This window comes from Megascapheus bottae, chromosome 10, assembly GCF_031878675.1.
Source record: "Megascapheus bottae isolate mThoBot1 chromosome 10, mThoBot2.hap1, whole genome shotgun sequence".
NCBI classification, from domain to species: Eukaryota; Metazoa; Chordata; class Mammalia; order Rodentia; family Geomyidae; genus Megascapheus; species Megascapheus bottae.
This window is the reverse complement of record NC_143518.1, coordinates 57,539,007-57,564,894: the sequence shown is the minus strand read 5'-3', so window position 1 is coordinate 57,564,894 and position 25,888 is coordinate 57,539,007. Positions and strand designations below refer to the sequence as shown.

General features: G+C 38.8%; 1 protein-coding gene and 1 long non-coding RNA gene across 4 annotated transcripts in view; one reads left to right on the top strand and one right to left on the bottom strand.

The window, feature by feature from the left end:
* Ppp1r12b (protein phosphatase 1 regulatory subunit 12B) overlaps window positions 1-25,888 on the top strand; it is a 195,579-nt gene that overhangs the window by 98,494 nt on the left and 71,197 nt on the right. For all 3 annotated transcript variants that reach the window (XM_090341421.1, XM_090341420.1, XM_090341418.1), the window contains 5 exons: window positions 9,105-9,195; window positions 12,524-12,712; window positions 15,019-15,208; window positions 15,297-15,400; window positions 16,658-16,699. In XM_090341421.1, coding sequence (XP_090197547.1) covers window positions 9,105-9,195; window positions 12,524-12,712; window positions 15,019-15,208; window positions 15,297-15,400; window positions 16,658-16,699 — 616 coding nt within the window. The remainder of the gene's footprint in view (window positions 1-9,104; window positions 9,196-12,523; window positions 12,713-15,018; window positions 15,209-15,296; window positions 15,401-16,657; window positions 16,700-25,888) is intronic.
* On the bottom strand, window positions 3,324-16,678 carry LOC150058541 (uncharacterized). Its single transcript, XR_016536893.1, has 4 exons — window positions 16,597-16,678; window positions 15,415-15,482; window positions 4,874-4,996; window positions 3,324-4,107 (listed from the first exon to the last, which is right to left on the bottom strand). It is a non-coding gene; the product is annotated as an uncharacterized LOC150058541 (long non-coding RNA).

The following is a 25,888-nucleotide window of genomic DNA, read 5'->3' as shown; positions in this document are numbered from 1 at the left end:
GCCTCCAGCCCACACTTCTCTGCTGTTCTTCATAATAGGACATATAAAGAAGCTTTGAGCAGTTCCTGACTTCTCTAGGGACTCTATAGAAATAGCAATATGTGACCATTATCCTCCTTTCTCCTTATATCTTCATCCATCTCCAGTATTGTTACAGGTGTTTGGTTTTTTTTCCCAGGTTCTCGAGTCCTTTCTTTTTGTTGTAATATACAATTTAGGGCAGCAGCTAGCATCTAATTTAGTACACTAAGGCATTTGTTGGTTTATACACTACTTTTTGGTATGAATGAAAAGCTCATTTTTGAATAGTGAGTTGTAATTTTTTTTCTATAATTAAAAGAAGAAGAAAAAAAAAACCTCTGTGACCTAAGATAATGGTGACTGTAAAACGCTTTACAAGAATTTGGAGGCTGAAGCCGGGTGAAGTGGCTCATGCCTGTAATCCTAGCTACTAAGGAGGCTGAGATATGAGGATCAAGATTCAAAGCCAGCCCAGGCACAAAAGGAGCTAAGACTCTTATCTCCAATTAACCTCTAGAAAACAAGAAGTGGGGCTTGGCTCAAGGGTAGTGCCTTGAGCTGCAGAGTTCAGGGACAGCACCCAGGCCAAGTTCAAGTTCCATTACCCACCAACAAAATAAAATAAAAAGAATTTGGATGCTGACAGAAATGGTCTTTATCTTAACTATGGTGATATAATCATGGAGCACTGCGAATTTGTCAAAAAAAAAAACTTAGGCTATTGTTAGGGATGGGGGTGTAGGTCAGTGGGTTAGTAGTAGACTGCTTGCCTAGCTTATGTGACACTAGAAGTTTGAACCCCAGCACTACAAATAAATAATAGAAAGCCAAAACTTCTTAGACCTGTTTACTCAAAAGAGACAATTTTATTGTATATCAATTATACCACAGGAAATCCCCCTTTTTAAAAAGTAATATGCCTTAAATATTATTTTTAAAACTTTTAATTGATACATAGTATCTGTATACAATTATGGGGTATTGAGTAATGTTTCAATGTAATGTATAGTATATAATGATAAAATGAGCGTCATGACACGCATCACTTCAGACATACATAGTACTTTTGCATTGGAAACATTCAAAATCCTTTCTACAAGTTTAAATATTTGATTATTTTGAATCATAGTTATTTTACTATGCTCCTGTAGAAATTACTCCTTCCATTTAATTCTAATCTTATACATATTAACTGTCCTCTTTCCAGCACTCTTGTCCTATCTACTGAGTCTTGGGGACTAAAGAAATAAATTTGCTACATAGACTTTCTCTGAAGGTAAATCTGATTTTTCCCTTCAGAGACTTTTTCCATTTTAATCTGACCTAAAGGGAAAATTCAGAAATCTGTGAAATTTAAATTATTAAAATGTAATTGATCAGTTTTTAAAGGTGGAGAAGGGATTACAGGATTTTTGTTGTTATTGTTGATTGTGGGGTTTGAACTCAGGGCCTGGGCACTATCGTTGAGCCTCTTTTTGCTCAAAGCTAGCGTTCTACCACTTGAGCCACAGCATCACTTCTCGATTTTGAGTGACTGGAGATGAGTCTCATGGGGACTTTCTGCCCAGGCTGGTTTTGAATGACGATGCTCAGACCTCAGCCTCCTGAGTAACTTAGATTACAGGCATGTGCCATCTGGCATATAGCTTGGGATTACAGTTTTTATATGATTGTTGAAGCTAGTTTAATGTTCAGTAATTTTTTATTTTTTTGGTGAGTTGTGGGGCTTGAACTCTGGACCTGGGTGCTAACAGTTTTTATATGACTGTTGATGCTAGTTTAATGTTCAGTAATTTTTTTTTTGGTGGGTTATGGGGGTTGAACTCTGGGCCTGGGCACTGTCCCAGGCTCTTGAGCTCTTAAGCTCAAAGCTAGCACTATACTACTTGAGCCACAGCTCAAGTAAAGATTTTAAACTACAGGTCTAGGAACTCTTCCTTCTTTCCTGAGTCCATCCTTCTTCCCTCCCACCTTCTCCCTACTGCCTCCCACCCTACTTTCTTCTTCCCTTTCTGTCTCTTCCTTTTTTACATTTTTTGTTTTTTCCTCCACTGCTTCCCCCCTCCACACACACAGTACTGCTGCTACTTTACACATTCTTTGTGTAGTATTTCCATGGAAGTTCTGTGTCTAAAAGATAAGTACATATTGGTCTAGCTAGGTTACACTTGAGATGTTCTATTTTGCAATTTCTTGATACTAGTGACAACATTTTCTCTTTGATTTCTAAACTTTTCTAGCTTCCTATTTTATGAATTTCTTGATTTGCTCCATTAGGCATTGTTAATTTTTTTATTGTTGGGCTGTTGATTTATTTTGAACTGGCTTAAGTTCTTTACATATTGCAGATATAAATATTATACAAGTTATATAACCATATGCAAGTTATGTAACTATAGTGTTGTTTGTTTATCTTATATAGTCCACATAAGTTATTATCATATAGATATTCTATTATTTATTTCACCATTCTTGTTTGAAACTTAGATTATATACATGATGTATGTTTTGTATGTTAACTTTCTTTTATTTTCTTCTTTTAAAAAATTGTAGTGGTGCTGACTTTATCATCATCTACTTTGTAGTTACTGATAAGTATTTGAGACAGTTGGCTAGGGCTAGTTGATATAGCCTGAAGGTATGAAATAAAGCAGCTCTCACTGGCCCTGTTGGTTCAGAGGCTGTCATTCTTGGCATCAGTAACACATGCTCTGACCAGTGAGCTAGTTGTAAAGTGACCTACATAAGGAAAACATGGTCTTTTTGTGAAGTGCCTTTGGCACTGAAAGCTGGCTTGTTTTAATGGAACAAACTTTCAGAAGAAAAAAAATTGAAGATGATATATAGCTTAGCTAAGATAGGTCACAGAAACATCAGAATCCATTGTAAAGCAAAGGAGGTTCTTAGGATCATAGTTTACTACTATATAACTTAAGAGACTAGTGCAGGACTAAGCACAATCTTTCACAAGCCAGGAGTCAATATTTGGAGCTTTGCAAGCCATATAGTTTCTGTTGCCACTGTGCACTGTCTGCAATGCAGTGTGGTAAGCAAAGGGCACAAAGCCTAGCCTATTAGCATATGTATCATGTAGGACTGCTCTGGTACTACAAGGTCTGAAATGCTTAAAAGATTCATTTCTGCTATAGAAAAAGTAGGCCAGCCTCAAGTTCTATATAGTCAGCACTGTTGACATTTTGGACCAGATAATTCTGTCTCAACTGCCCTGAAGGGGGCACAAAGTTAACGTCTTCTAAAGAATACTGCTCTAGAGGATTCTTTTTGTTTTAAATTTCATTTTATTGTACAGGTGATATACAGAGGTGTTATAGTTACGTAGTAAGGTAATAAGTACATTTCTCGTCAAACAGTGTTACCCCTCCGTCCTCTTCTCCCCACATTCCTTCGCTTTCCTCCCTCTGAAGATACTTGACTGAAGGAAATCCCCTCTCCTTTCTCCTTTTCCCTCTCTCCCTTTTTCCTTTTTCCTTATCTTTATCTTCCTCCACTCCCTCTGGCAATATTGGAGTTGAACTAAGGGCCTCACATTGTCAGGCTGGCACTCTACTGCCAAGCCATGCCTTGAACAAAGCATTTTGCTGGTTATTTTGGAGATGGATCCTTGTGGACTTTCCTGGCTGGCATGGTCACCAACCAGGATCCTTTGGATCTCAGCCTCCTGAGTAGTTAGGATAATAGGCTCTTTTCTTTCTTAATTTTGGTGTCCTACATTGTAGCTTTTGGTTCCTTAAACACTGATCTCAGTGTTGAATTAGAGAGGCAAAAATGATACACAGATGTGGGGAGCCCGGCCCCTCCCGCACGGTGGCGGGACCTGGAGGCGCGCGTCCCCCTTTCACTGTGGGGCCGCCTGCGGTGCTGGTGGCTGCGTGACTCAGGGATATCTGCTGCATGACCCGATGAAGGCCGGCATCCATTTTGGGGAGTGCTGCCATTGTTAGCGGAAGCCTGATCTCTGCGTGGCCGGATGCATGAAGGGTGCATGACTGGAGCGTGTGAAGCCGTGATTGGAGGGCCTGAGCGAGCTGGCATGAGTTGATTGGCCCACTGCCTGTATATAGCGGCCTGGAGAGAGGAAGGAGAAGAAGAATAAAGGATCCTACTTAAGCTAGCATTGTGTCGCATGTCTTCCTTGCGGGACAGGGATAGCGCGTGATACACAGACATTTGAATTCAATTATCATAAACTGTGAAATAGACCATTCCTTGATATATGACACACTAAAGCTGGAAACCTTCCTGATCTGAAACTAGATTATCAAATTGAGCTTCCTCTATTAACCGATTTATAGTGGATCTGAAATTTGCGCCTTCATTTCTGTCCTGTGTTTATCAATTTTTTAAAGTCTATCTCTTCTCCACTGTTGGTATTTGCCAGCTGGGTAGGCCAGAGCTCCCAGTGAGGCAGTATTTACAGCTCACTTGGATGGGTACAGCAACTAGGGTAGCCCAAGGGCAGATGAAATACTATCCAGAAGGAGAATAATACATTTCTCTTGCTTTGTCTTCTTTCACTTGAGAAAGAATTCTACCTCCCTCTCCTCTAATGAGAAGTAGTATTGATTGCTCTGGTACAGTGTATAAAATATGCATCTAATGGAGTGGTATTTTGGGAACTATTAACAAGCAGCATTGGCTCTGCTGAGCCCCCAAATTTTACCTTCCTCCTCTTTTCTCCTCCCCTTCCTTCTCCTCCTCCTTCTTAGTAGCAGCTTCCTAGCAAATTGAAAGCTTTGCCTCTGGCTTGCTAGATAGCAGTGGCAGTGCAAGCCTTTTCCAGTTTCCAAGGGATACCGGGTGCTGAGACTGCATTTTCCCAGCAGCCTCTTACCTTTCTTTCTATCCGTCTCCACACATCTCTTGACCTTCATTCTGCCATGCAGGCCTGCGCAAGGAGGTAACCGTCTGTTTTCTTGGGGTCAAAGTGGGCAGAGGGAAACTGGGTTGGTATGGGCTAAGGCATATGGAGACAGCAGAGTGTAAATGGTGCATTACCAAGAAAGTAGCTCTGAAGTATGCTACATCTGTAAGCTTGTTCTTGTATGCTATATCTATAAATATCTTAAAGGTGGAAGCCTCAGCATTAGCTAATAAAACTTAAAAGTACCACATAGAAAAAGATGTCAGATTAGAACTATATTACCTCTGGGAAGCATAGACGAAAAATAAGAACTTTGGAAAGAAAATGAAATCAATTGCTTTTAAACTTACCTGGCTAACAAACTGTATTCCTTTTTTCACCTAAGCATTATTTATTAGTATATATTAATTGTACAAAATGAGAGGCTTCATTGTGATATTTCCACATAGGCACACAATGTAATTTGATTAATGCCCCCTTTTTTACATCTTTTTCACCAACGCTTCCTTTTTAAATCTTTCTTGCAATTTTAAAAAATGAGTTTTATTATGACTTTACATACATGTATTAAAATACACTTTGATCATACTTACCCCCTCCCAACCCCTCACCTGCCAAAGCCACTTAAGGAAATTATGTTTCAACTTTGTTTCTGATCCTGGAGCCTCAAGAGCTGGTAATAACAACAACAACTATAATAATAATAATAATAATACCAGTCCTTCCTGGAATGTCCCTTATCCCTAGGATATTGCAAAGCTCTGTCGTCTGTCAGAGTACCAGGACCATTTTTTTTGTGTGGATGTCATCATTTAGACAGGTAGCTATAGGCAAGTTGTATTGTCTCTAGCTGTGTGATTCTCAACTTGCTGTTCCTTTGAGGATAACCTGGGAACTTCAGAGTTTTCTGTAAGGCCAACTCTGGCTCAGCTTGCCTAGATATTCTTGAGCCTCTCTGCTTTTCTCGATCTCCTTGGCCATTCTCTGATTTCCCTTATCTCCATCTCCCACTATGTTTCTCATAACTTTTTTTTTTTTACCAGTCCCGGGGTTTGAACTCAGGGCCTGAGTGATGTCCTTGGGCTTTCTCAAGGCTAAAGTTCTACCACTTGAGCCTCAGCACTACTTCTGGCTTTTTTCTATGTATGTGGTACCAAGGAATCGAACCTGGGTCTTTGTGCATGCTAGGTAAGCACTCTACCACTAGGCCAAACTCCCAACCATCTCACAACTTTTGTCCACAAATGTCCATCTTCCTTCCTTTTCCCTCTGCCATAAAACTGTTTAAAGCTATAGCTATCCAGACTTAAAAAAAAAAACAATATTTGCAAGCTATTTCTCTTTTCTACTTTATTCCTTGCCTCCTGAAAGACCATGAAGTATGTTCTGCTAGAATGAAGGAAAGCGAAAACAGATTAGGGATACAGCAGATATCAGTTTGGCACTAAATGTAATTCAGCCACACATAAATACAGAAAATGAATAAATGATCCAAATTGTACTCTTAAGAAAATTCCATTAGATATATGAGCTGGATCTAGTTTGCAGTCAGGTAGCGATCTGTGGCTATTCAAATTTAATTAGAACTAAACAAAATTAAAAATCAGGAAAGTGCCAGTGACTCACACTGTAATCCTACCTATGCAGGAGGCTGAGATCTGAGGATGACAGTTCAGAGCCAGCTTAGGCAGGAAAGTTTGTGAGATTCTTTTTCTCCAGTTAACCACCAAAAGGCCAGAAGTGGAACTGTGGCTCAAGTAGTAGAGAGCCAGCCTTGAGCAAAAAAAATCTAAGGGACAGCTCCCAGGGCCTGAGTTTAATCCCCAGTACCAACACACACAAAAAATAACAAATAGAACAAGAAAAAATACTTTTTTCTTTACTTAACTACCAAAAAGCTGAAGAGCAGTGGCTTAATTGGTAGAGTGCTAGACAGAGGGAAGAAGCTAAAGGAGATCACAAGGCCATGAGCTCAAGCCCCAGTACTAGCATACACACGCACACGCGCACACACACACACACACAAAATCAATTCCCTATTTTTTTTTTTGGTGGGAACAGTGCTGGTCCTGGGGTTTGAACTCAGGGCCTGGACACTATCCCTGAGCTTTTTTTGGTCAAAACTAGTACTTTACCACTTGAGCTATAACTACACTTTCAGTTTTTTGGTGGCCATCTGGAGATAAGAATCTTATAGACTTTCTTGCTCCAGCTATCTTTGAACCATGATCCTCAGATCTCAGCCTCCCAAATAGCTAGAATTAACAGTTGGGAGCCACTCGTGCCCAGCCTTAGCTCCTATATGACTGAGTGACTCCTATATTTGACTGTATATTGGACATTTCCATTATTGTACAAAGTTTTGTTGAAAGTACTAATGAAAGTGATATGTATAATGAAGTTTATTACCCTCTACCCTTTATCTACAGTTTTTATATCTGTGGGTTCTGCCAGTATCCGATTGGAAATATCAGAGAAAGTGACTATTGTCCTTAATGTACTATGTTATTTCTCATCTCTTTTGCCATCCCATGGTTATCTCATATTGTTACAATATTTCACCTTGTTATCTGATATATTTTATATGTGCTTAATTGGTTATTTGAAATTGGATAGGGAAGGAAGGAAATCAAAATAAGCAGAGGAGGGTGGGAGGAAATGGGGACCATGTCATGAGAAAATGTTCGTGAAGTTATACACCTTCTATCTGGTGAATATAATGTAACCCTTCTAATAATCACAATAAAATCATGCCTCCAACCAAAAAAAAACAAAACCTGGATGTCTTCTAAGCCAGCATTATAAAATATTTTCTTCCTTCAAAAATGTTTATGCTTTGGGAAATATATTTTTTTATTATACTATTAATGTTAACATGCACTTGTATGTACTTTCTAATTTATTTCTAATAGGTAGATGTATCCCTCCACATGAACAAGCTCTTTGGAGTTTTGTAATTTTATTTATTTTTGTTGTTGTTGTTAGTTGTGGGACTTGACCTCTGGGCCTGGGCATTGTCCCTGAGCTCTTTAGTTCAAGGCTATCACCCTACCCTTTGAGCCACAACGCCACTTCTGGTTTTTTCTGGTTGTTAATTGGAGATAAGAGTCTCACAGACTTTAGTGACCAGGCCAGCTTTGAACTGAGATCCTCAGATCTCAGCCTCCTGAGTAGCTAGGATTACAGGCATGACCCACTGACCCCAGCTGACCCAAGTTATTTTTGAGATAGGGTCTTGCTTTTGCCTAGACCTACCTGAACAATAATCTCTTACTTATACTTCCTGCTATAGCAGGATGTGCGGAGTATGCCACCACACCCAAATATTTTTCTGTTGAAATAGGGATCTCACAAACTCCTTTCTCTTACTATCTTTTGCCGCTGGGATGTTGGCCACATTCCCATCACACCCAGATATTGGTTGAAATGGGGTTTTTCAATAGTTCTGCCAAAAATAGGTATAAGTTCAGGTTGTAGAACATACTTGAAAAAATTCTAAAGTAGGAGGCCAGGTATGGTGGCTCACACCTGTAACCCTAGCTATTCAGGAGGCTGTGGTCTAGGAATCATGGTTCAAAGCCAGCCCGGGCATTAAAGTCCGTGAGACTCTTATCTCCAATTAACCACCAGAAAACTGGAAGTGGTGCTGTGACTCAAGGGGTAGGACGATAGTCTTGAGCTGAAGAGCTCATGGACAATCCCAGGCCCAGAGTTCAAGTACTATGATGGACAAAAACAAAAATATGTAACATAAAACCCTCTTAGCCTGACTGGTATCAGAATGAAAAGGAATTACCTTAATTTGGTAAATGATAATCTGAAAAAAAAAAACTTACACTAAATGATAAAAAGTGTTCTCTCTGAAGGCAAGAACAGAGAACATGTATATTTAGTTGATGCTGTTCTTCAGTATGTCCTAGAACTTCAACTAAAGCATTATGGCAAGAAAGGAAATAAAAATTAGAGAAGGAAGAAGTAGGATTTTTATTCTACAGATGACCTGGTTCTGAATGAAGAGTAACATAATTACAAATAATGTTCTTTGAGTGCTGTCATATTTACTGATGGTGAATAGAATCCATGTTATTTTGACTCTGACAAGGTTCCTTCTTGAAGTGTAGACCTTCCTTCAGGATGTGGCAGCACCTTGTCATTCCCTTAACAGTGCTCTTACTTCTTCTGCCTTCTCTTTTCTCTGTAGATCCTATCTGACTCCTGTACGTGATGAGGAAGCAGAATCTTTACGGAAAGCACGTTCCAGGCAAGCTCGGCAGACACGAAGGTCTACTCAAGTGGGTGAAACTTCCTTTTTATTAATGTATTTCTGTCTGTCTACCTTTCCATTAGGTTACATTTTAAACATACTATTATAATAAATGACTTGTTACAGCTACTATATTAAAGTTTTTTTATGTTTAATTTTCCATTGCACACATCAAAAGAGTGAATAGCTATATCTACCTACTACCATTTCTATTGGGTACCTGACTCATTTCTCCAAGTTCAAAGCAAACTAATTATTCTACTTGGACTAAAGGATGTGAACAATTCCTCTACCCCATTACACTTAAAGGTTCTCTGAGGAAAAACGGTTTAGCAGTTCCTCTAAATGTTTCCATTTGACCCAGCAATTCTACTCTTAGGTATATACATTAGAGACATATGCTCATATAAAAACTTATATATAACCTATAATCCGGGCTGCTTAGGAGACTGATATCTGTCATGAGACTTAGCTCTAATTAACCATCAAAAATCCATAGTTGGACATGTGACTCAAATGGTAGAGTACTAGTCTTGAACATAAAGGCAGAAAGAAGCCCAGGAGCAATTGGAAGTATACGATAAACCTATATAATATTTTACAAAAATCTCCATTCAGAGAATTAATGGGAGTGGTTAAGAGAATATGTTTGCCAAGCCAAAAAACCAGAAGACTTCTTAGGGAGCTTTTATTGGTGGGCCAAGCTGAAAATGACAAGTTTATGACCCAGGTTGAAATGGCAGTGATAATGGAAAGAAAGCTATAATTAATTACTTAAGGAGTCATAGAAAGATGAGCTCATGTAGCAGGGTATAAAAGGGAATATATAGAAAAGTGAAACAAAAACCAGAAAAGAGCAGTGACACTGGAATTGAAGGGAAAATCAGCTTCCAGCAAAAAGAAAATGTTTGCCAGATTTAAATGCTCTGCAGATGTCAAATAGGAAAGTTGGTGACTAAGAAAGGGATATTTTATATGGTAGCAAAAAGTCCTGTTGTCTTCCCTGTACCTCCCAAGTGGGTCAAATATTCTGCCATTATATTTTGTTTGATGATTATTTGTGTGTTCCACTTATTAGAATGTATCCTCTATGAGGACCAAGACTCACTATTTGGGGGGTTGTTTTATTGCAATAAATATACATAGCATAAAATTTATCAATTCACCATTTTTATGTATAGGTCATTGGTATTAAGTACATTGACCTTGTTGTGCAGCTACCACCACTATCCACCTCTAGAACTTGTACATTTGTACAACTTGTGCAATTATTCTCCACTTCTCCTAGCAGTCATTTCTTTCTGTTTCTATAAATTTGACTAGGACTCTCATATAAGTAGAATCATATAGCTGCTTGTATCTAACTTATTTCACAATGTTAAGATTCATCCATTGTGTAGCATGTGTAAGAATTTCCTTTTGTAAGTTGGATAATATTCCATTGTATGTATATGCCATATATCTTTATCCATTTGTCTGTTGATAGACATTTGGCTTTTGTTAATAATGCTGCTATGAGCATGGTGTATACTATCTGCCATGCTTTCTTTTCAAGATCCTACTTTCAGTTCTTTTGGGTATATACTTAGAATTAGAATTTGCTAGATCATGTGGTAATTTTTTAATTAAAATTTACTTTTATTAAGAGTTTTGAGACAGTATCACTGTGTTAATTCAAACTAGCCTGAACCTGCTATGGCTCCTAGGCTAGCCTTGAGCTTGTGAGCCTCCTGCCTTGACCTCCTCAGTACTGGGATTACAGGCATACTACTTCCATAGCAGATCCACCTGTTTATATTCCTATAATTGTTGCACAGGTTTCTAATTTGTCCACATTCTTGCTAGTACTTGTTTCCTGGCTTGGTCATCCTAGTGGAAATGAAGTAGGAGACTGATTGTATTTTTGTTTATAATTTTCTCCCACAGCAGATAGTAAATAAATAATCAGCATCTGTATTTATTGAATAAGTGAATGAAGGTAAGTGGTAGGGGGGAATATAAACATCTTTATATGATTCCCTGAATTACTTAGGAAATGATGTTAGAGAAAAGCTAATCCAGGGTAGTAAGAGGGTTTCTTTTTTTTTTTTATTTTGGTTTTAGTTTTTGCTGTTGTTGTAGGCTAGCGCTGAATTATCATCTTTTGAGCTTTTTTTTTTTTTTTTTTTTTTTTTTTTTTGCCAGTCCTGGGCTTGAGCTCAGGGTCTGAGTACTGTCCTTGGACTTTCTCAAGGCTAGAGCTCTACCACTTGAGCCTCAGCACCACTTCCGGCTTTTTTCTATGTATGTGGTACCGAGGAATCGAACCCGGGTCTTCATGCATGCTAGGCAAACACTTTAACCACTAGGCCAAACTCCTGGCCCTCTTTTGAGCTTTTATCTATTGAATAACTGGCAAAGATTTTCTCCTGCCCTTTGTGTTATCTCCTGATTCTGGTAACTGTTTTCTTTGATGTACAGAAACTTTTAATTTGATGCAATCCAATATTTGTTAATCCTTGGTCTTCTAGGCAATTGGAGTTCTATGCAGAAAATAATTGTGCCTATATCTTCCTGTGATTTCCTTGTGGTTTCCTGTTCTAGTTTCAAAGTTCCAGATTTACATTAAGATCTTTGACCAACTTTGAATTGGTTTTTGTGCAGGGCGAGAGAAGTCTAGTTTGTTTCCTACATATAGATAATTTTTTTTTTGCAGTCATGGGGCTTGTACTTTAGGCCTGGGCACTGTCCCTGAGCTCCTCAGCTCAAGGCTAATGCCCTACCCCTGGAGCCACAGCACCACTTCCATTTCTCTTGTGGTTAATTAGAATTAAAGAGTCTCATGGTCTTTTAATGCCTGGCTGGCTTTGAACTGTGATCCTCAAATCTCAGCCTCCTGAGTAGCTAGTATTACAAGTGTGAGCCACTGTGCTTTGCTTACATAACCAATTTTTCCAACACAATTTGTTGAAGAAATTGTGCCTGTTTTTTCTGTTAATACAATTTTTCCCCAATAACTTCTATTCAGAGAACCTCTTATTAGCCATTTGATCTTGGGAGAATAGGAGTGTCAAAAATACCGAACACTATGTATATGAAGAAGTACACCTGTAACAGGCAGACATCAATGTTAACCTATTTCTGGAGATAAAATTAGGAATGCTGAAGTATTAGATTCAAAATGTTCCTAGACTCTGGCCTGAGTTGTCTACATACTAAGGTGCTTATTTTAATCCTGCGTTTAAATTTAAACGTCCTCATTGTACATTTTCGGACCTTAATGGGATTTGATGACTACTTGATTTTGGGGGAAGTTTCTGAGTTCTGGTTACTCCAAGTTAGTGTGAAACTGTCCTGATCTTGAGATATTTTCCTAGGGTGTTACCCTAACAGACCTTCAAGAAGCAGAAAGGACTTTCAGCAGGTCAAGGGCAGAGAGACAAGCTCAAGAGCAGCCTGGAGAGAAGCCTGCAGCCATTGAAGCACCACAGGGGAGTACTGAGAAGGAAGAGCCCTCCACTGTCCCAGCAAAGGAAGCTGAGGAAGGTCAGCAATTCCAGGAAGAGGTGAGCTCATTTTTTTCTGACCTGTACAGTGTGACAAGCAGATAAATTTGGAGAATTATAATGTTATTCTACCTTGCAGTGAACTACTGATTTTTAAAATACTGTATCTGAGCCAGCTATGGTGATATATGCCTATAATCCTAGCACTAAGGAAGATGAAGTAAGATGTAAGATAGGAAGATCTTAAGTTTGCCCTCAGCCTAGGCTATATAGCAAGAGCCTGCCTAAAAATAACCCTGAACATCCAGGCACTGGGGCTCACACCTATAATCCTAGCTAATCAGAAGGCTGAGTTAAGGATCATACTTTGTTATTTTTGTTTGTTTTAAAGGTAATATACAGAGGAGTTATAGTTACATGAGTGCATTTCTTTTTGAACAATGTCACCTCCTTCCTCATTCTCAGTTTTTCCCCTCCCATCTTCTCCCTCCAAAGTTGTATACTTGATTTCCCACATAGTGACTATAGGGTTTCCCTAATGAAATGGTTCACCTTCCATCCCACCATTTCTATGCCCAAGTTAGATAAAATTATATACAAAACAAAGGTACAGAAATCAAAAGCTACAACAGAAAGGAATAAATCAAAATGGAGTGGAGGGGAACCCCATGAGCAGTATAAAAAAAAATCTCTTCCATTTCTGTTAATGTGGTTCTGAGGAATCAAATCTGTGGCTTCATGCATGCTAGACAAGTACTCTACCACTTGAACCACATTCCAAGCCCCTGGCTTATTATTATGTTTTTTAGTGGGTCATGGGGCTTGAACTAGACCTGGGCGCTGTCCCTGAGCTCTTCAGTTCAAGGCTACCACCCTACTCTTGAGCTGAGCCCCACTTCCCATTTTCTAGAGGTTAATTGGAGATAAGAATCTCAGGTCCTTTTGTGCCAGGGCTGAGTAGCTAGGATTACAGGCATGAGCCATGCACCTGGCATTGCTTGTTATTTTTGAGATAGGATTTTGCTTCCCACCCTGTACCTGGGCACAATCCATGTATGTTAGGCTTCCATCATAATTATGATAATTATGATAACAACAGACTGGCACCACTACTTGTAGTTCTCCATTGAAAAGGAGTCTCTGAAACTGTTTTCTCCAACAGACTTTGAACCATGGTCCCAACAATCTTCATGTGGCTATGATTACAGGTGTGAGCCACTGGTACTCAACTAAAATTAACCTTATTTTTATAGCTTCTGTCATTTTTTCCCCCTTCAATTGTAGGGCTTGAACTCAGGACCTGAGCACTGTCCCTGAGCCTCTTTGTGCTCAAGGTTAGCATTCTACCACTTGAACCACAGTGCAACTTGCTGTTTTTGGGTAGTTAAGTGAAATTAAGAGTTTCATGAGGACTTTTCTGCCAGGGCTGACTTCAAACCACAATCCTCAGATCTCAGCCCCCTGAGTAGCTAGGATTACAAGCTCCCATGCCCAAACGATTTTATCTTTTATAGTTGATGAATTTAAAAGTATATAATTCCTGCATTGTGAGAATTTATCTTTTTGCAAGTTAAGAGTGATTGTCGGGGCCAGGGAGTTTGGCCTAGTGGTAGAGTGCTTGCCTAGCGTGCACGAAAACCCAGGTTCAATTCCTCGGTACCACATACATAGAAAAAAGCCGGAAGTGGTGCTGAGGCTCAAGTGGTAGAGCTCTAGCCTTGAGAAAGTCCAAGGACAGTGCTCAGGCCCTGAGCTCAAGCCCAGGACTGGCAAAAAAAAAAAAGAGTGATTGTCTAATGCCAGAAAATATTTCCAACAGGAAACTGGGCACTTTTTCTTAAGTTTCAAGGGACAAGATATAGATCAATGTCAGAGCACTTGGCTGCCATGCCTATGTATCTGGGTTTGATTCCCAGCACCACACCAAAAAGATAATGACAATAAATACTTTAGTAAGATTGTTAGGACATGTTGGCAGAGTATCCAGAAATCAATAAAATGTTCACACTTGTTCTTGATGATCTCTCATTCCGTTTTTCATCTTCCTGAGCTGTTTATTTCCCACATAAACTTTGTCCTTCAGCATTTCATCTCAAAAAGTCTGTCATTTTTATTCAAGATCAAAAGAATTTTTATTACTATCATTTGTGTTATCCCGTTGGTCATTTTAGGAATAATTTGTCTGGACTGCTGTCAGAATGACAGTATCTTCAGAATAGGAGTCAAGCTATTGTTTCCTGACTAATGTTGATTCTGCTCATCTATTGAGCATCTGCTATTTATTAGATCCTTACTATTAGATAAGACTTTTATCTTTACTGTTTGGCTCTATTTGACCTCTAATACCTCACTCTGGTTTATTCTAGCCTGTCTATCATCACCTGAGATATCCATCTCAACTAGACAAGACTACAACACCAGGGTCTCCTTCCACGTCAAGACCCTCAATCTATACCAGTTCCCATCTGCTACGGACAAGCAAATCTTCAGCCTCTGATTCTGAGAGTTTAGAGACCACCACAAATTCAGCAACTGCAAAGGAAATGGACAAGAGTGGTATGTATGGTTGGGAAAGATGTAGGCTGTTCTCCACTGCACATATCCCAGCTTCTTAAAATCCATGCTGTATTTTATCTCTGGCCAGAGAGCAAAGAAGAAGATTTGGATGATCAGTCCTCTGATAGGTTATCCATCCGAGAGAGGAGGCGGCGGCGAAGAGGCACAGGCATCAACTTCTGGACAAAGGATGTAAGTGGGCATACCAGATTTCCCTTAGCTGCCATCCTTTTTGTGGAGTTCAAAAGGAAGAGGCCCACATAGTGCCATGAACCTAGAAGATTACCAAGAATTATCACTGAGGAAAAGAGAAGAAAGATTCAGCTAGTAGGAGACCCATTTGATGTGTTCCTGCTAAGTGCACAGTACCTAGAACAATGCTAACACATTGTAGGTACTCAGTACATAATAGATAAGGAATTTTAAAAAAGCTAGACTTTTACAATTACCATATAAGCAACTAAAAGAAGTGACTAAACTTGGCAAACTTTAGCAGTTCTCCTGAATAGCTGCTGAAACTCACATAATCAACAATATCTTACACATAAGTAGAGAGTCTAACTAATCTGTAGGTTTGTCTAAGTTGTTTGTTTTGTTGTTGTTGTTTTCAGTCCTAGGGTTTGAAATCAGAGCCTGGGCACTGTCCTTGGACACTTGTTGCTCAAGGCTAGCATTCTGCCACTTGAGCACAGCACCACTTCTGGCTTTTTCTATGTATGTGGTATCAAGGAATCAAACCCATGCATGCTAGGTGAGCATTCTACCACTAAGTTATGCTCCTAGCCCCTAATCTAAGTTTTGTTAACCTAGCTTTTTACTTTTTGGAGGGAGAGAAAGAACCAAGTCTTGGATTTTTAAAGAGAAGTACATCAATGCTTATTAACCACAAACATTCAAGACTTTAATGCACCCTCCTCTGTATCTTATTCTAGATCCTTTTCATTCAATCTTACTGCATTTTAAATGAAATGCCCAACAATGTGAACCAGAGGTTACATATTACCAATGATTCATTTGAAAATTAACCTATTGAGTGAAGTAAGAGAGGTGACAAAAATAGTTGTTTACTAGAAATTGTATTTTAGATATAAATATTTCCTACTGATAATTCTTTTTCTCCTGTCTTGGAGATCAAACCTAGTGCCTTTCACATGCAGCCAACAAATGCTTATACATTAAGCTACATCACCTGTCTATAGGTGATAACTTTTTTCTTGAAAGTACCTCATTTTCAGCTTTTGTTGATTTGATTTTTTTGACTACAGGTAATATTTCAAAGTTACCTCCTTGTGACAGTTGTTAAAGTGGCAGTAACAGAGCATCAGTTGGCTGTCAATCCCCATTGCCTGTATTTGAAATAGTAAGACACATAACTGATAGGAACTGACCTTGCTGGTTTCAAAGACACCAGTGACCATGATTTTCTTGTTTTTCTTCTTTCCTTTTCAGGAAGATGAAACTGATGGCTCTGAAGAGGTTAAAGAAACATGGGTAAGTGACAAGCCAGTGAGGCACGATCCCTTAGGGCTCAGTTTTATTCTTAAGAATACAATTTTAATAAAATAGCAAGCCCTATGAAAATTTGAAGGGAAGTTTGGAGATAGTCTTCTGAGAGGGGTAGTGAGTGCTAGTTGGGAATACTTATGTGATATAACAGCGTTAGCACTCGTAAGCAAGTTTCTAGTATTTGTCTGTGCCTGCTGCTAATCACTAACAGCATTAAGGCTCCACTTCTTTCTGTCTTGTTATTGGATTTTATCAAATACTTTGAAATCTTTGGAAAAAAACTAAAAAATGAGCCATTTGAGCTGGGTGCCATTGGCTCACGTCTATAATCCTAGCTACTCAGAAGGCTGAGATCTAAGGATCATATTCTAAGCCAGCCCCGTGAGACTCTTATCTCCAGTTAACCATCAGAAAACTGGAATTGGTGCTGTGACTCCCCTGGTCTTGAGCTGAAAGGGCAGGAACAATGCCCAGGCCCAGAGATCAAGCCCACAACCAACAAAAAAAAAAAAAAAAAAAAAAAAGAAATGATGCCATTTCTCTATGGATCTACACTAATAGAAAAGAAATGTGGAAAATGTAAAGCATCAGATAGTCTACAAATGATTTATACTTGACTTTGGAATAAGATTAAGCTTCTTGCCTCTTTTGTATTGTAATTCAACTTTTTGCCTGTATCCAGCACAGCCAAACACTAGAGAATGCTATGGTGGGGAGTGTCTTCTCACAACTACTTGCAGGAAGGAAAGAATTTGGTTTTGGGGCCAAAAGTATGGCCAAGTGGTAGAGTGCTTGCCTAGCATGCACAAAGATCTGAGTTCGATTCCTCAGTAACACATACATAGAAAAAGCCAGAAGTGGTGCTGTGGCTCCAGTGGCAGAGTGCTAACTTTGAGGAAAAAGCCCAAGGACAGTGCACAGACCCTGATTTCAAGCCCCAGGACTGACACCAAAAAAAAAAAAAAAAAAAGAATTTGGTTTTAACTAAATTAATTGAAGTGATTTAATGAATTGAATGTGTTTTTCTATTGGCAATCATGTAAACCGATAGCCTTTTACTACCCTTCAGTTTATTGGATATGTATTCTTATATTTCATATTGTCATGAATATGCTTAATTACCCATAGGGTAAATCAGCAGCGAACTGACCCTAACAAAGAAGATAAAAATAGCAAATTATTGTTGACCTGCCTATATTTTAGTCATAATCTCTAACAGTAGCCTAGTTTGTTGGTGCTTGCATATAATTTCAGCATTCATAGATGGTTAAGGCAGGAAAGCCACAAGTTTGAGACAACCTGACATCCTTAATAAGACCCTTATCTCTCAAAAAGTAAGAAAAAAAATCTCCAGCAGTCAATAGTAACTTTCCCAAAACAGTACTGATTAATGGTAACAGTGATGAGAACTGCTTACCCTTAGTTGAAGCTGAGGCTGCTTCACAAGGGTGAGGTACATTGTTTAGAAATAGCACATAGTTCTCTTGGGGCAAGTGTGTGTATGTGTTTGCATACATAAACATCAACAACTCTAAAGCTTTTTAAAGACTTGAAAAGGCTTTTGGCGAGGAGAAGAGCAAATATAAAAAAGTTCCTTTGGAGAACTCTACGTAGAGAATCTGTGTAATAAGTTACAAAGCATTGAAATGGACCACACTAATCTTTTTTTCCATATATTTTTATTGTAATTAATAGAAGGGTTACATTATATTCACCAGATGGAGGGTGTATTACTTCACATACATTGATACCCTTTCTCATGTCTTGGTCCCCATTTCCCTCCCCCCATCCCCACCCCCACCCTTCATCTTGTTTTCCTCCCTTCCCTATCCGATTTCAAATAACCAAATACAGATATATCCAATATATCAGATAACAAGGTGAAATATTGTAATAGTATGAGATAACCAAGGGACAGCAAAAGAGATGAGAGATAACATAGTACATTAAGGACAACAATCACTCATATGGCTTTTGTTTCTATATCCTGGAGGTCCTTTCATTTAGCATCATAACATATGGCCTTATGTATCTAGGTTTTGTTCTATTGTAAATCTCTGCTAGGAGAACCCAAGGTTACTACTGATTATGACAAATGGGGAAAGCATTGAGCCTATGTTCCTTTGAGTCTTGGCTTACTTCACTTAATATGATTTTTTCTGTGCCTTTCCATTTCCTTACTGGCATATTCTGAATCAACTATATTGCCTGATTGGATGAACATCAAGGTATAAAAGAGTCATGTTTACTTTCTCCTACGCCACTCCTTAGTATTGGTGCTAACTCCTCCCAAAACTCTGAAGTCTTTTAAACTGAGATATAATTTGCAAACAGTAAGATGCATAGATTTCAAATGTCCCATTTGGTGACTTTTGATACTTGTATCATTATAGCCACTACCCATATCAGGTTCAAAATTTACCATAGTGTTTAAAAGTTGACCCTTACCAATCAGTTAACTGTCCCAAGAAAATCAATCATTCTCCAAATTTCTGTAACCATAGAATATTATTCCCCATTCTTTAATTTTAGATGTATGGAATTGTCTGGTAACTTGGAGTAAAAAGGCAATTTCAATGGTTATTATTTGTATCTTATGCCTCTAGTAGGAATTGGAGCAGTATGTATGAATTTTTTGCTCTTAGCTTAAAGTTTTCAGAAGATTATATTAGTAACAATAGCACAGTCTAGCAAGCTTTTCTATTTTTTAACCTAAAGCCCCATTGATGTCATTTAAATTCATTTTATCTTCTATGTACCTAGAAAAATCTAAGCAAAATTACATACAGATAAGATTACTTAGCCTTGGATAGCCCTGATGTTTATTGTCTATGGATGATAGAAACTGTTTAGTGACCCCAAGGAACAAAAAAATGTGATGGCTACATAGTACATGGTTTTAATCAAAACTTGTCCCCATTAATAAATCAGTCTATCAGTGAGACTAACGAAGAGACTATAATTTTCTATCTTAGCATCTTCTTGACAGACCTGTTTCCAACAATTCTGTTTCATTGTCCATACTAAGTATATGACAGAGTGTTTCTGGAAATTTTAAGATATCTTTTGACTTTCTAAGTGAAAAATAAACTGAATCTGAATGTTAATTTTTATCTATTTCATTCATTTATATTTAAGAGTTTTCTTTTTCTTTACTATATAGTAACACCCCCTTGATCTAGAGAGGACTTCCTTTTTAAAAAATTGTTATTGTATGGGCCAGGAGCATTGCCTTGAGGTAGACTGCTTGCCCAGCATGCACAAAGCCCTGGGTTGGATTCCTCAGTACCACATACGCAGAAAAAGGCGGAAGTTGTACTGTGGCTCAAGTGGTAGAACACTAGCCTTGAGAAAGCCTAAGGATAGTATCCAGGCCCTCAGTTCAAGCCTAGGCGATTGGCAAAAAATATATATATATATATATAATTGTAAAGATGATGTACAAAGGAGTTACAGTTACATAAGTCAGGTAATGAGTACATTTCTTTCCTCTTTAATTTTTTTGACAATCTTGGGACTTGAACTTAAGGCCTAGGCACTGTCTTTGGGCTTTCTTAAGCCTAGTACTGTACCACATGAGTCACAGCACCACTTCTGGCTTTTTCTGTGTATGGGGTACCAAGGAATCGAACCTGGGTCTTCATGCATGCTAGGCAAGCACCCTAGGCCACATTCCCGGCCCAGGTAATGAGTACATTTCTTTTTGAAGAGCATCTCTCCTTCCCTCACTTTCTTCCATTTTTTCCTCCTATTTTTCTCCACCCAAGTTGTATAGTTCATTTTCTGCATTGTGTCTAATGAGTATAACTGCTACACTCTTTGTCCCAGCATTTCTGTGCTCTCCCAGACAGATAAACTTACAAACAAGACAAAAGGGTCAGAAACCAAAAACAACAAGGAAGAAAATGAAACAAAACAAAGTAACAAAAAAAACCTCCAGCACTGGTGGCTCCCACTTACAATCCTAGCTACTCAAGAGGCTGAGATCTGAGAATTGCAGTTCAAAACCAGCTTAGGCAGAAAAGTCACCATGAGATTCTTATCTCAATTAATTACTAAAAACTGGAAGTGGTTCTATGGCTCAAAGTGGTAGAGCACTAGTCGAGCAAGAGAGCTCATTACAGCATCCAGGCCCAGTGTTCTAGCCCTACAACTGGCCAAAAAAAACAACAAAAACAAAAAAGCTCTTGTTTTCATTTCTTTGGAGTTCATTTCAACAAATATCATGTTATATGATCATATGCACAGAGCTATTGAGTCTTTGTGATCCTTCCCTAAGAATATCCTATTTTGGTATCACTGTGTGAATGTCTAGAGCTATATAATTTATCATGTCCAAGTGTATTTTTTGTCTTTTGCCATCCAATGTATTTCTTTTTTTTAACATTTTTATTGTAATTAATAGAAGGGTTACATTATATTCGCCAGATAGAAGGTGCATTTCTTCATAAACATTGGTATGCCTTCTCATGTTTTTGCCCCCAATTCCCTCCCCTCACCCCCTCCCCTCATCTTGTTTTCCCCCTTCCCTATCCTATTTCAAATAAACATATATACAGTGTACCAGATAACAAGGTAAGATACTGTAACAATATGAGATAACCAAGGGACAACAAAAGAGATGAGAAATAACATAGCACATTAAGAACAACAATCACACATTATATGGCTCTTCAGTATATTCTTTCTAAAACCTTCAGGGAATGTCTGACACAGAAGAAGTACCAATTCTGTATTTACCTGTGGGTACATACTAATGATTAGTCACAGGAAGAAATTAACAATAATGATAAAATAATATAACAGAACTACCAGAATCACTACTTTTATACTTTAAGACTATTATTAAGTAAAATAAAGGTTAAACACAAACACTGAAATACTGATGTCTTAACAATAACCCAGTAACTGAGAATGTTCTTTTTTTTTTTTTTTTTTGCCAGTCCTGGGCTTGAGCTCAGGGCCTGAGCACTGGCCTTGGACTTTCTCAAGGCTAGAGCTCTACCACTTGAGCCTCAGCACCACTTCCGGCTTTTTTCTATGTATGTGGCACCGAGGAATCGAACCCGGGTCTTCATGCATGCTAGGCAAGCACTTTAACCACTAGGCCAAATTCCCGGCCCCCTGAGAATGTTCTTAAGTGGCAAACAGGTGGCAGTGTATGCAGTGGGGATACTGTAGACAAAGGGAAGGTTCATATTCCAGACGGGACAGAACAGGATTTCACAGAAGATTCCACCACATTCTTCAGAACAACATACACTTTTGAAGTTGTGAGTTATTTACTCATAGATTTGCATTTAGTTTTTGTAGGCAGCAGCTAACTGTAGGCAACTAAAATCATATAAGGTAAACCTCACACAGAGGTAGAGCTTCTGTAGTAGTAATGGCATGGAATGTTTGTTTTAGAAGAAACCATCAAAGGCATGTTCTTTCATTCTTTCTTTTGTGCCTTACCTTCTTTTTGCTTTTCATTAAGGTGGCTTTAAAAAAAATGTTTTGTAGGGACCGAGTGCTTGCCTAGTATGCACGAAAACCCAGGTTCGATTCCTCGGTACCACATACATAGAAAAAAAAAAAAGCTGGAAGAGGTGCTGAGGCTCAAGTGGTAGAGTTCTAGCCTTGAGAAAAAAAAGTCCAAGGACAGTGTTCAGACCCTGACTTCAAGCCCTACGACTGGCAAAAAAAAAAAGTTTTGTAGTGGTTAGGCAATACTGGGTTCGAACTTAGTGCTTCTTGATTGCTAGGCAGGCTCTCTACTTGATCTATTCCCCTGTCCCTTTTCTTTGTTTTAGTTATAGTCTGGAGTTTTAGTTTCTAGTTTCATTTAAGACCCCCAGGTGTCTAGAGCAGCCTTAGATCTGGGTCTTCTACCTATAACTTCCTTATACCTTGAATGACAGTTGGGCTGCCATTCTAGCCTTATTGATTGAAATGAGGTCTTGCTCACTTTTTGCCCTGGAAGCCCCCAAACTACAATCCTCTTGATCATTCCCTTCATAGCAGCTGAGATTACAGACATGAACAACTATGCTTAGCTTTTTATAAAACTACTACATTCTTGTTTTCTTTCCAATTACTCTGGAGCAATCTACTTCCCCAAACAATCCTGTGGTATACTGACTTTAGCACTAGAGGGCACAAGTGGTCAACAGAAAAGATGTTGATAAGCAAGCAGAATGGTGCCCTAAAGAAGCCCAGCCAAGACAAATTTCATTTATTTTTAAAGGAATTGTTGAAGAAACCAACTCATTGTGATAAAGACATTTGCCTCCCAACTTGTGTTAGTATAGATTTGGAAAAGAATGTAGGGAATAACTTGGTTTTAGGAAAACCCCATTTCAAAATTAAGAAAACATAGGCCCAGAGAAATTAATAATTATTGGAAAATGACTTCTGGGTTAGATGTCCTGGGTCAAGTAACCTTTTTATGTTACAGTGGTGGTGCTTTAGTCCCCCTCACTTGGTTTTTTTACTCATCAGAATACATGTCAAATTGACTTGCTAGTTACATATCACCTTCTTGAGTGAAGGAATGTCTTCTTGAAGGACAACTTAAAAGCTTACTGAGTATCAAGATTCAGTGGGTAGAGCATCAGCATTCTTCTGCTGTACTTGACATAGGTGGGTAGTTACATCTGTTAAGAAGTAAGAATTTTCTACCCTTATAGGAAAATGCCCTTACTCTTAGTATACCTGTTGCATTTATAACAATCAGGTGGTCCTGAATGGAAGTAGTAGGTTAGATTGTTAATCATCTCTCAAAATACTTTGGTAAACCAGGTGCCAGTGGCTCACACTTATAATCCTAGCTACTTAGGAGGCTGAGATCTGAGGATTGTAGTTCAAACCCAGCCTGGGCACAAAAGTCCATGAGACTTTTATCTCCAATTAACCACCAAAAAACCAGAAGTGGCGCTGTAGCTCAAAGGATAGGGCAGTAGCCTTAAGCTGAAGACAGCTCAGGGACAGAGCCCAGGTCCAGAGTTCAAGCCCCACAACTGACAAAAAAAAAAAAAAACCTTTTGGTAAAGGAGATGATATTAAGGAATTATTCATTGTTGGATGTCAAGGTTATTAAGGAAATGGAGGAGAAAGGAAGGAAACAGGCTGAACCCAATCTTCCTCAGGCGAGGACTGCAGCAGGGGACACAGCCTTCCATGGGCTTGAAGACTGTGTGAAGAAAGGTGGGACCAGAGTTGGGTTTTTATGAAGTCTGAGTAAAGAGGCAAAGGTTAATGAAAAAGCCATCAGGCCAAGGGAGGTGGGGGCTTTTCAGTTTGGCCCAAGATGGAATGTTTACAACCAGGCTTAGAAAGGGGGAGGGGCTGATCTCCTGGGCAGACCTAACATGTTATAGAGTTTTGAGCAGCTTAGTAGCCTAATTATACTTGTATTTTAATGGATCATTGTGCTGCCATGTTGAAGATTGTACTCTAAGGTGATGTCAGTGGAATTAGGGAAGTCAAGAGGCTATTCTAGTAATACAGGCAAAACTAATGATAGTTTAGACAAGATGGTAGTTCACAAACAGAAAAAGTACAAGAAATTGTTATATGTAAGGTATATTTTTAAGTTAGAACAACCTACGTGTGCTTTTGGCTTAGATCAAGAGTGAGAAAACAAGTAGTTGTGGATGCCACCTAAGTTTTTAATTAAGACAACTAAAAAGATATAAATTTTTATCAAACAAAATGGAAAATACTATGAGAAGAGTAGACTAAGCTGGCTCGGTGGCTCATGCTGTAATCCTAGCTACTCAGGAGGCTGAGATCTGAGGATCAAGGTTCAAAGCCAACCTGGGCACAAAAGGACCTGAGACTCCAATTAACCTCTAGAAAGTGGGAATTAGGGCTTGGCACAAGGGTAGGGCAGTAGCCTTGAGCTGAAGAGTTCAAGAACAGTACCCAGGCCCAGGGGGAGAATGGTAGCCTTGAGCTGAAAAGCTCAGGGACAGAACCCCAGGCCAAATTCAAGCCCCATGACCCACCAAAGAGAGAGAGAGAGAAAGGGGGAGGGAGGGATCTAGTAGAAGAGTAGCAGATGTTCCATTTTTAGGCTTCGAAGTTTAAACTTACTTTTACATAGATATGTGGAGAAAACAGTTGGATTTAGAAGTCTCAAGTTTAGGTGAAAGCTTGACTGGATATATAAACCTACATTCAGTAAATGTATAAATTATGTCTATGCAATTACTACAGGCAGAGGAGAGGCCCAAAGTCAGAGCCAAGGGGGCATTCCAGAGTTCAAAGTAAGGAGATGGGAAGACCAGCATAAGAGACCAGGAAACCTTGGCACTTGACCCTGGAAATATGAATATAGTTTCCCTTTCTTTTAAATCAAAACATTAGAAGATTGGTGGTTTCTAATGATTCTTGTATTTTTCTCAACTTATCTAGAGATTTCACCCTTAGAACCTATTTAGACTTCTTGTAAGAGGACTATGAAGTAGTTAAGAGAATGTTGTTTCTCAGAGCATCTTTTCACATATTTTATTTTAATTTTCCCCCCGCTGGCCATGGGGCCTAGGTACTATCTCTGAGCTGTCTTTGCTCAGGGCTAACACTCTACCATTGTGAGCTCGGCACCATTTTTGGTTTTCTGGTGGTTAATTGGAGATAAGAATTTCATGGACTTTCCTGCCTGGGCTTCCTTTGAACTGCAATCATCATATCTCAGCTTCCTGAGTAGTTAGGATTATAAACTAGGATTGTAGTCCAGCTCCTGACCTCTTTGAAAACAGAACTCAGGAACATCATGAGACTAGTATATCAGAGGGTTCAGTTGGGTAACATGCCTACAGATGATCTGTTACATTGGCTCATTTCTTGGTCCCCTTGACATGCTTAATTTTTATCAGCTTAAATAACTAGCACTTGTATGTCAGTTAAGAAGAAACTTTCTTTGAGAGATGTTTGTTTCTAGATGCTACTCACTGCATACTAAAATTTTATTTAGTTCTATGGTACTTAGACGAGTCATTATACACAGTAGTTTCAAACTGAAAGAGACTTTAGAGGCCATCTCTAGTTAACCCTTTCATTTAAAGAGATATCATTGCCAGGCACTGGTGGCTCACATCTGTAGTCTTAACTACTCAGGAGCTTGAGATCTGAGGATCATGGTTCAAAGCCAGCCCAAGCAGAAAAGTCCCTGTGAGACTCCTATCTCTA